This window comes from Triticum aestivum, chromosome 5D, assembly GCF_018294505.1.
Source record: "Triticum aestivum cultivar Chinese Spring chromosome 5D, IWGSC CS RefSeq v2.1, whole genome shotgun sequence".
Lineage (NCBI taxonomy): Eukaryota > Viridiplantae > Streptophyta > Magnoliopsida > Poales > Poaceae > Triticum > Triticum aestivum.
This window is the reverse complement of record NC_057808.1, coordinates 98,335,142-98,346,262: the sequence shown is the minus strand read 5'-3', so window position 1 is coordinate 98,346,262 and position 11,121 is coordinate 98,335,142. Positions and strand designations below refer to the sequence as shown.

General features: G+C 47.0%; 1 protein-coding gene across 3 annotated transcripts; it reads right to left on the bottom strand.

Moving 5' to 3' along the window:
* Nucleotides 1–2,339: 2,339 nt before the first annotated feature.
* LOC123124429 (amino acid transporter AVT1C) lies at nt 2,340–5,818 on the bottom strand. 3 transcript variants are annotated; one of them, XM_044545044.1, is made up of 12 exons: nt 5,660–5,818; nt 5,208–5,558; nt 4,714–5,078; nt 4,395–4,609; nt 4,284–4,307; nt 4,010–4,190; nt 3,585–3,804; nt 3,336–3,471; nt 3,081–3,243; nt 2,928–2,971; nt 2,772–2,834; nt 2,340–2,658 (listed from the first exon to the last, which is right to left on the bottom strand). In XM_044545044.1, exons 2-12 carry the CDS (start codon nt 5,492–5,494, stop codon nt 2,566–2,568), a joined length of 1,791 nt encoding a protein of 596 aa, XP_044400979.1. In that variant the 5' UTR covers nt 5,495–5,558; nt 5,660–5,818; the 3' UTR covers nt 2,340–2,565. The 3 variants fall into 3 exon arrangements, with proteins under 3 accessions (XP_044400979.1, XP_044400981.1, XP_044400980.1); XM_044545046.1 differs by having other exon boundaries at nt 5,208–5,561; nt 5,660–5,806; XM_044545045.1 differs by lacking the exon at nt 5,660–5,818 and having other exon boundaries at nt 5,208–5,646.
* Between the last annotated feature and the right edge of the window lie 5,303 nt (nt 5,819–11,121).

Here is an 11,121-nt window from a genome sequence, read left to right as displayed (position 1 = left end):
CAAGTGCACCAATAGTGGAATCACGGCATCTCGCATTGTGTGAGGGCGTGAGGAGAATACGGTGGCCCTTGTGGCTTCTTGGGGAGCATTGTGCCTCCACACCGCTCCAACGGAGACGTACTTCTCTTCAAAAGGAAGGAACTTCGGTAACACATCCTCGTCTCCACCGGCTCCACTCTTGGTTATCTCGTTCCTTTACTTTCGCTAGTTTACTTGTGTTATATCTCTTACTTGCTTGCGTGCTTGTTGTCGTTGCATCATATATGTTGCTCACTTAGTTGCATATCTAGACAACCTATTTTGATGCAAAATTTAATTTGGTAAAGAAAAGCTAAAAATTGTTAGTTGCCTATTCACCCCCCCTCTAGTCAACTATATCGATCCTTTCACTATTCATATTTTTTATTAGAGCTACATCGAAATATTTTCGATGTAGCTCTAATAAAAAAGGACGTGGATAGGCAGCGCGCGGGCGCTAGATGGAGTGCCCGAGCATACCCTCTATATTAGGAAACCTATGTGCCACGTCATCCTACTATGTCAAAAAAGGAAAGTACATGAGCCTGCAACCTCACGCTGCCTCAGTCAAGAGCCCAGGCACATTAATTTTTAGGTTTTAAAAAATTTAAAAAGCTATAACTTTTGATTCGAGCATCCGAATCAAGATCCGTTTTCACCGTTGGGTTTCTCGTGATGAGGTCTTCAAAACTAGATGCCATATGGGTAGGTTTCGTCAAAGTTTATTTTAGAGCAACTTTGGGTGTTATAGAGGCAACTTTAGTGCTATAGGAGAGCAACTCCTTTTTATTTCCTAATATGACTACCTATGAGTCGGGAGTCCTTCTAAATTAGTTACTACGACCAACAATGATTAGTTTCACCTCTAAGTTGCGCTATAGGGAAGCAACTCCTTTTTTGCCTAGTAGGACTACCAATTAGGTTGGTTTGTGTAAAAAGAATGAGAAAAATCACACGAAACATGAGGTAGTGCTACATGCAGGCAACTTCACTACACCACGTGCACATGTTAATTTGCTAACATTATCCTAAATTGCCCACCGTGGCTGCTCATTTGTCTATAAATACTATGGAATTGCCTATCATTGATGCCTAGTTGCCTGCTATTGGTAATTAGTTGCCTACCATTGATAATTAGTTGCCTACATATATTGTGAAGTTGTTTATCATTGTTTTTCTAAGTTACCTACAACACTATAAAGTTGCCTATCAGTGATGCTTAGTTGCCTGTTGTTGGTAATTAGTTGCCTACCATTGCTGCTCAGTTGCCTAACTTTATAAATTAGTTGCCTAGATATAGTGTGAAGTTGCTTACCATTGCTTTTCTAAGTTGCCTACCACACTATAAAGTTGCCTGCCGGTGATGCTTAGTTGCCTACTATTGGTAATTAGTTGCCTACCATTGTTGCTCAGTTGCTTAACTTTATAAATTAGTTGCATACATATAGTGTGAAGTTGCTTATCATTGCTTTTTCTAAGTTGCCTACAACACTCCAAAGTTGCCCACCGGTGATGCTTATATTAGTTGCTTGCAATTACTATTTCAGTTGCCTACAATACATAGCAAAGTTGCATATTAGTGTTGCTAAGTTGCTCATCTATGAAACTAAGTTGCTTACCATACCTAAAAGTATTGTAAGCAACCAAGGATGTCATTAAGCTACTCGCTAGTCATAACAACAAGCTTAGTATAAATGTAAGCCTACCTCGGAAAACTAAGTTGCCAACAATACTATAAACCTGGAGGCGAAACTAGTTATGATAGAATACTTGCTAGTTATGGTACGAAACTTAGAGGTGAAGCTAGTTAACTTGGTAGTCATGATAACCAACTTTGAAGGGGTCTTCGATGATTAGGCAGTCATACTGCACACACTAACAAGAAGTTGCTTTCATATAACACTAAAGTTTCTTCCTTAGCACCCAAAGTTGCTCGAGAAAAAAAGTTAGTCGAAACATACTCATATGGGATCTAGTTTAAAGAGCCCGTCGCGGGGAACCTAGTGGTGAAAACAGATCTTGATTTTGATGTTTGGTTCAAAAGTTATAGCTTTTTGAAAATTTAAAAACATAAACTAAATGCATGCACGTGGGATCTTGCTGATAAGTCAAGGACAAGAAGGCACGCGGAAACGCTGTGACCATGTGCTTTTTCCTACGCTTTATGTCCTTCTATGGGCCCCTTGGGTTGGTTTTATTTCTACTGTCGATTAGGGGACCACGTGAGGGAGGGAGACAGGGACAAGAGCGTGCGCTCGAAGCGACGAACGAGCGCAGTTGCGCGTTTAAGATTTCAGGAATAAAAAATATGAATAGGCAACTACTAAATCCTCGGTCTATTCTGAAATATTGTGCTGTCATGGACGGCCAAATACAACAAGTACCGTATTTCTGTAAAAATACGAAAACCTTTCTTGCGATGTATATTGCAAACGAAGGAAAGCATACAACAAATGGAAAACTGCCCTCTCCAATTTCGTGAAATTTCAAAAGAAAAAGAATCTGCAACAACTACACACAGGTCTGATGCACTCTGGCACTTCCCTACTAACTGCCGCCTATCATCTGGTTAATCGAGGTGTATGATCCAACGCACGCGCAACCGAAGCCAATCAATATGATTGTTATGCACAAAACCACCTGCAAAAGGAAAAAAAGAGTAGAGATTACATCATAAGCAAATTGTGCTTACCATCTTCAAGGCTAGATGTTCCGTTGGTGTTTTAGCCTGCGTATTTCAGTTAATCGATTACCTCCCACAAAAGTACTAAGTCCCGCTTGATGGAGAGGTAGCATGCACAAGGGAGGATCAGGGCCTGCAAATGCAAATGCGAATCGTCAGGGAAAATAATATTGCAAAGTTACTGAATATAGGTTCAGTTAATAGCTGCATAATTGCAGGCACTCACCACTAGCATTGTGAAGACAGATCCAAGCAATGCCATCACCAAGGCTGCAAATCAAATGGCAATGGCCATAGTATTAGAATGCATGACGTTTTGGGGGTTAATTTAGTGAACTACTGCTAATACGGGAAAAAAGTAGAAGCAAGTGACAAGTACCAAAGTATGGAAAAGATAGAGCCACGACGACAGTCGAGAGGACAAGAGCTGTCCTAACACACATTCCTGCAACATAATTTCGCATCATCTTAGGCAGAGCCTCCTCTATCGACAAGGCGACCGGTGTCATCGTCAAGGCGTATTTGGTGTATGGGTTCACAATCTGAAACCAAAGGGATCCATTGTGAGAATGAGAACCTGTATGCTAATTCTGATACAAGTGGAGTAACTCTGTGGGTTTGATTTTCCTCATACCGTCATCCAAATGGCGATTTTAGAGGGAACATACTGCTGTGGCATGTTCAGTGTGAATTGCGACATTGTGGACTCGCCGAACATCAGAAACCCTGTGGCCGCGACCCCAGAGTACACAATTGTGACCACTATAAAGCTGAGATGTGGACAATAGCGCATGTTAGCATGTAGCAAAAATCGACAGATAACTGCAGAAGCAGAGCATAGTATGGCACTGTAGCGTTTCATTTGTCAAGTTCAGAACCTTACCAGAACACGAGGACAAAAGGGAACTGCGAGCGCTCCTTCATTGATGAGTATATATTTGGGAAAACCGAGTGCCCTGAGAAGCAGTATCCATACAAGCCAAGTGCCAGTGGAAGGTGGGTCAGGTTCAGTGCACTACCAGAAGGGTGGAACCCAACTCCATCGCCAATACCAACCCAAAACAGGCACACAACGACTGTAATCGTTGCAACCACGCCTCCGGCTGCGAAATTTCAGATGAAAGATGCTCATGAAGGAGTGGGAGGCAATATGCAAGTATTAACTACTGTTGATAGCAATCTAACGTTGTTGCTATGAAAAGATTGAACTGGGAGAATAAGTGGCGATACTAATATTGATATCGTTGCAAAAAATTGTTTATGAACAGTACAAAATTTATTCTAAAGATTCAAATTAGTAGTGCTCACCAGAAAGATAGGAGAGGAGACTGAGGTTCCTGAGCCAGACTGATGGGAGAATTGCCAAAGCCATTGATATGGCAAACAGGTTATGAGAGTTCAAGTAGATGCCGGTAAAAGCTAAATGCGCAGAAGGAAAAACTGAAGACAAGCTGTCTCCTAGCAGTGTGATGTACTCCACGCAGCATGCCTGTAAATAAAAAGCGGGATGTTACATCAGATATGCAACAACCAAACGTTTTCAAAACACAATACTGCCAGAATTCAGAGAGAGAACACTTACATAGAGCTCTAGATAAAGGACAACCTGCAAAAGAAACATGAGCAGCAATATGAGTGATGTGAATTTTGCTAAATATGTACAAATAGGTGGACAGTAGGTAAATATACATACCGATACAAATATTCGACCCGGGGTACCGAAAGCGGCTCGTCCGATATCAGGGTACGTTTCGATGGTCGGCGAGCTGTCTATGCATCTCTTGAGAAGCAAGCCGGTGTAGCATGAACAGGCTCCCAACAAGGGAAGGAGGAGGAGGCTTAACCATCCTGCTTGTTTGATTCCGAAACACGTTGTGAGAATTCCAACACCGCACAGGACATTGAGGCCTGCAGTAGTGAAAAGAAACATTAGAACAGAAAAATTACAGTACTGACAATTAGCAATGTAGTACTGCATGATTTGAACTATGGAAAAACAAATTGAGATGTACCGTTGATGATAGACTGTCCACTGCTGCACTTGGAGGACGGCGGTGGGAGCTCAATGTAGTTGGATTTCAGGCACGCCGCAGAGGGCCTCTGCTGCACCGCGGGTGGCTGCGGAGCCGGTGGCCGCGGCTGCAAGCTGTCCGTCGACGGCCGCCCTGCGGGCTGCTGCTGCTGCGACAGCTGCGATAGAGAGGGCGGCAGCAATGGCCGGGTGAGGGGTAGCGAGCCCTCGGTGGCGCCCTTCTTGAGGAAGAAGGAGCTTCCGGCCTTGAGGAAAGAGCTCCCCAACTTGGTGATGCTCGGGCTGGCCGCCATGATGGTGCTCACCGACGGCGACTGGACGGCGCTCAACATGTCGATCGACTGCCTGCGCGCGACGCCGAGTAACAACACATGAAAATAATTTTGTCTCGTCAGAATTATTATTATACTATAATTAATTAATTAATCAGGCGTGGAACCAGGCATGCAATGCAAGATCCATTGATGGACCGACCTGTAACTCTGCGGCCACGTGGCCTGCTGCCTGGCGACGTTGGGCGCGCGTTCCTTGTCGCCGTCGGCGTCGCTGCCGCTGCCGCTGCCGCTACCGCTGCCGGTGCCAGTGCCGTCGTCGGCACCGTCAACGTCACCGCCGTCGTCGCTCCTGTCGGAGAAGGAGGATCCCGCGCAGTCCGACGAGGGTGGCGAGCCGCCATCCCGGTCCACGCCGAGGTCGTCGTCCTCGTCGCCTATGAAGAGCAGCGATCTGTCGCCGTGGCCCTTCTCCTCGTCGCGATCCATGCCGTCGCCGGCCTCTCTCTTCCTTCCGCAACGACCGATTCGATACGATTGATCCCCGCAAAACCTACTTGCGATCGAAACCCACGATATAAGGAAAGTAGACACACACACAATGGCACAACTCGACGAACCAGATTCCAAGGATTGTGGAAACAAACTACATACCTTATAAAATCCGCGGCGTTTGTGGAGTAGGTTTCGAACTAGACGTGCGACAGAGAGAAGGGGAGAGAGAGACGAACACGGGGGGGACGGGAGAGATGAGGCGGGGAAGGAGCCGGATTCCAGGACCTGCTGGTGCGTACGTGTTGGATCAGTTGCGGACGCGGTTTATATACGTGCCGGGCAGAGTTCTGTTCTGTCCTTTTTTTTTTCTTAAATCACAATTGATACGGAAAATCTCTCAAGAAAAACGCGTCCGGACCCTAAAAAAACACGTCCGACCCGGCTTCGTATAAATCGCATGTACGCTGACCGAGATCTCTACAGATACGTCCAATCTTTTTTCTCGGGTAATTTAGAGAGTTTTATTCAAACAAAGCCATTATTCCCAAGGCAATCAGCCAAAAGACTGGCCACTAGGAGTCTCATCGAGCTAGCTTTCCGTTACTTTCAAAGTGCAAGCACATTTGGCACAAAGACGATGCGTAGGATAATTAGTTGATAGAATTGCATGTTGAATATCCAGACAGGAGCCACAACCGAACAAGAATTGTGACGAGGTTACTAGAGTTGTACCATATTCAGGCGGTCTACCTTCATCATCACATGCCAATAGCCACTAGCATGTAGATTTGCAAAATGCACACCCTCTCGCGGAGAAAACGCCTCCGCTATAAGTGGGTCCAATATACCAATATACGCCTTGCACCAAGCACCCAGGAAGGCATTCGAGGAACATGCAACGCTGCCCGCCCCATTGCGATTATCATTGAAATTGCTGGCACCACCGGTGATGATCTTGATGACACCGTTCTCGGGTGGGCACCAACCGTGACCCGGAAGAATCAATTGCACACTGCGCGGCAACTCGAGCAAAGCAAGGGCTTCCTTGGTCCTTTTCATTGAGGTTGTTGGATCTAGCCTTTCATCATCATGTTTCAGACGATTGCGTGAATGCCGAATGATCCATATAATAGTGATAATCTTTGATCTTTCTCCATCAGTGAACCTAGGGTCACATAAAATATCCCGAGCCCACGACCAGGACGCAGTCGTGGTAATCTTGTCGATCACCCTTTCTTTGGTAAAACCACACACTTGCTTCTTCCCAAAATCTCTTTGTCTCGGAACATGAAATCAAAATGTGTCGTAGGTCTTCATCCATTGCTAGGAAAATGTTGCATCTACCAATGTCGCTATATGGCGCCGTTTCAGAGTTGTTTCATAGGGCAAAATTTCATGAAGAACTCTTCGCCAGAACACTCTTACTTTTGGAACCATATTTAAGTTTCAAAGGGCCTTCCACATCTGTTGACTGTTCCCTGAAGTCCATGTACCCGTCCCTTCTCCGAGTGCAACCTGGACAAGTAGAAATACATGGGTCCAAATCTACAAATACGTACATACGTACGCGCGTGCGATACGTGCCCTGCTTTGGTTTTCGTTGTCGAAGTTTTAGCGCTCATCCTTTGGTTCCGCTCCGTTCGGCAGCAAGTGATCGGCGAAACACGAAGATCTAAGTTGAGTAAGTCGATGATCTTCTCCGTCGATCGTATTTGGTTTCTTCATTTTCGTCTCTTCTCATGGTTCTTTCGTCTTTGTTCTTGACAGGGCATGGCGGCTGCGCTTCTTCCTCCCTTGCTTCTAACCCCAATGTTGGAGCCTATCGCTACGTCGCCTGTTGTAGACCTCACAAACTGGATAGATGACAAGTTTATGGATCAGAGTGTTGAGAAATAAAAACATGTTATCAATTGTATGGGAGGGATGCCTTCTAGAAGGTGTCTGTTGGGGAAGAGGTGTCTGTCCAACACACTCCTTCACCATATATATAAGTGGGTCTCTCATGTTGCAATGGAACTAGAGGATCATTTGTATCTCTCCTTTGCCTCCTTTACTTTATAATACTAAAATACGTTATCAGCACATAGACTCTACCAGGCATGAGCGTTTGCGTCGGGGGCGGCAACATGCTGCAACAGCGAAGACGGCCAGAGGATACAGCCATCGGCAGTGCGAACCAGACCGGCGGATAACAGCGCGCAGCGCGTAGCGTCGGAACAGACAACATGCGGAACGTGCAGCGGCTACTCTACAGCCACAGAACGCGGCGGCGCATCAAGTCGTCTACGGCCAAGCGAAGCGTGCATAGGCATGCATGCACCCGTTGAAGAAATCGATCAGGAGAAGGCTAAATTGATTTTTATTTTAAGATCAGCATCAAGGATCCACTGATCATGTCTCTCCAGAACCGACGGAGCAATCCGGCAAAGACGATGGCGGTTACGCACAGCCACGGCCCTCCGGAACGACGAAATCCAATCGAGCGATTCGGCAGGGAAGAATAGGAAGAGAGGAGTTGCCTCTCTATGGTGCTCTGTTCACAAAGCCATGATGATCTGATCGGCTATTTCCAGTTCAGGGCGAGTTCGAGTACAAAAAGGAATTAATCAAACAAGCGGTTACCAATCCACGGCGAGATTCCGTTTTGTCTTTTTGTGGTCAATCGATTGATTTCTTTTTGTTCACAAATGCACTCGCAGGATTGATGTCAACCAAGCATTATTACAAGATGAGAACGACTGGTGCCCATCGTCCGTGGCGGGGTGCGCGCGTCCTGCCAATTTCACGGCTAAGGTCCGGTGAACCGCGGCCGACGGCACGGTCTCGCAGCCTGCATGGAGGCGCCCGAAAGGCCGAGACATCGGCCTTCGTGGCGTCGCGCGGCTCCCACCAACAGCCACTACTGACGGTGGAGGCCAAGGACCTGCATCGGTGGTTAAGAGCGGCTTCTTGAGATGAAGCCTGGCCGGCGTCTATGCCCCATCACGGCGGTCAACCAAGGGCCGTCGCCGGCAGCGGTTTCCCCCCTCAGGGGATTGGTAAGCGCACAGGGAGAAAAAAAAATCCTTAACTCTTTGGTGATTTTGCAAATCAGTCCTCGGTTGCTATGCAAATCAAAGTCCTTGCACTTTATGGATTAGCCCTTAGGCTTATCCGAACTTGCTGATAAGCCCTCAGGCTTATTGAGAATTATAAATGAGCAAAGGCTCATAGGACTTTGTAGTTTAGTCCTCGGGCTTGCTATTTTCAGCACTTTAACTGTAAGGTTATCTTTATTTGCGTTTTATGCCTTTTGGGCTTCAGAGCAAATGCACAGGATAGACCCTCGAGTCTTGCTGAATCGCATAATAGTTGATTATACATCATTTTATATCATGTAAAATGATTGTTTGAGGCCCCAGATCCTCATATATGTTGCACAAGTTTGTTTATACTTCTGCATTGATTTGTATTACATGAGTAATACTGGTGCATAGCAATATGTTGATTCCATTATTCACATTAAATACAGAACTTGCTTGCAAATTTGGGAAACATAAGGTAGTGAAGTGTATGACACTTTCTGACTATGTCAAATTTACATTTGTCACAAGGAATCGACAAATGGTATCCACTGCTTAATTGCAGATTATCCAATGTTATTGTGAGGTCTATATTATGTCATTTTGACAAAATGACTACCTTCAATTCTGCACACAGCTTATGGATTGCATTATGGCAATGAATTAATTTCGTCCACAACTGCGAGGTCTACACCGCACCATGTGATGATTACCTTCAATGTGTTTTTAATTAACATAAGGTTGTGAGATGCTCCATAAGAGTGAGGTCTACACTATTTAGTAGTGATTACCTCCATTTGTTGAAAGCAAAAATGAAGGCATAAAACTTATGACATAGCCATTATGAGGCCTACACTGTTGGTGCCTACCTTCATAATGTTCTTCCAAATACTTGTCAATTTCATAGCATTTGTCATTGGTTGTGACTATAGTGTCGCATACTCCATCAGGAGAGGAATCCAACACTACTGGAATCAGCTTCTTTGCCGTCTGCCACTTCTTTGCCGTCCGCTAGTTGACGGCAAAGAAAGGCTTTGCCATCAGCCACCGGAAAACTGACGGCAAAGAGACAACGGACGGCAAAGGATGGCTTTGCCATCAGCATATCTTTGCCGTCCTCTATCTGACGGCAAAGAGGGTGGGTGGTGGGCGTACCGGGGCGAACTAATGACCATCTTCTTTGCCGTCCGCTGGCTGACGGCAAAACATCTTTGCCGTTCGCCAGCGGACAGCAAAGAAGATGGCCGGACGGCAAAGAAGATGGCCGTTAGTTCGCCCGTTTACCCCCGGCCCCACCCCACTAGGTACGCTCTTTGCCGTCTGCTGGCAGACGGCAAAGAGCTGTGACCTAGCAGATAAGGGGCCACGCCCGCGCCCGAGCTGTCCATTCCCTCTCTCCCTGCCCGAGCCGCCCCAACCCCTCACCCCTGCCGTCGCCCGCCCCGCCTAGCCGAGCCGCAGCCGCCCCGCCCGCCCGGCCGCGCCTGAGCCGCCCCCGCCCTGCGCCACCCACGTCGTCGGTCGCCCCGCCCCGCCCGTCCCGAGCCGTCGCCGCCCAGACGAGCCGCCGCCGCCGGCCGCTACGCCCCGCCCGCCCGGCCACGCCGCCCCCGTCCCGAGTCGCCGGCCGCCCCGCCCCCGTCCCGAGTCGCCGGCCGCCCCGCACCGCCCCGCCCCCGTCCCGAGCCACCGCCGCCCGGCCGCACCGCACCACCCGGCCGCACAGCCCGGCCCTGCCCCGCCGCCGCCCCCGCCCTTCATCGTGGTGAGTTTTTTTTCTGTTTGTTTAGATTTAGTTTATATTTGTTTAGTTTAGTTTATTTAGTTTAGTTTAGGTTAATTTAGTTTATTTTAGGTTACATTTAGTTTATAGTTTTGTTTAGGTTTTTTCCTGTTTTTAAGAATAATCAAGAAAGATGAAAAAAAAGAAAAAAAAAGAAGAGGAAGAAGAAGAAGAAAAAAGAACAATAAGTAGTAGAAGAAGATGATGAAAAAAAGAAGTAGAAGTTGAAGATGAAAAAAAGAAGTGGGAAAAGAGGGCGCCCGGGGACGAGCGGGTTAGGGGGTTCCTCGGTGTCGATGGAACCCTAAATAGCAAGTATCGTCGGTGCGAGGTACATGTGGCCGTCGGTGTGGAATACTACATCCACGTCCCACAAGTGAGGCCGACGTCCGGCGTCCCAAAGCAACTGTTCTCGGCGTCGATGGCGGTTGAACACCATTGCGAATTTGTCTGGCAGCCTCTGCAATGACGATAAAAAGGCAAGTGTTGAAACTTGAAACACCCAAACTAACTCAAGTCGGTTTGGTTGTTTGAAATTTTAAAACTTGGGTTTAATCCTCATCGCAGAGGCTGCCAGACAAATTCGCCAAGGTGTTCGACCGTCATCGGCCACCAGAACTATTGTTGCCTATGCAAACTGGGAACACTGGCTGCCTATTTGGTCATTTTGCCGTCTGCTGGCAGACGGCAAAGTGACTAGCTATGCCGTCAGCCAGCAGACGGCAAAGATTCATACCTCTTTGCCGTCTACCGGCGGACGGCATAGTTGCACACGT

What these genes read in the sequence shown, in the direction of transcription:
- LOC123124429 (XM_044545044.1), bottom strand. Translation starts at nt 5,494, where the DNA reads ATGGATCGCGACGAGGAGAAGGGCCACGGCGACAGATCGCTGCTCTTC. An exon ending in ACGTGGCCGCAGAGTTACAG is followed by an intron (nt 5,079 to 5,207) that starts GTCGGTCCATCA and finishes CGTCGCGCGCAG; the next exon opens with GCAGTCGATCGACATGTTGA. An exon ending in TCCTTTATCTAGAGCTCTAT is followed by an intron (nt 4,191 to 4,283) that starts GTAAGTGTTCTC and finishes TTTTATTTACAG; the next exon opens with GCATGCTGCGTGGAGTACAT.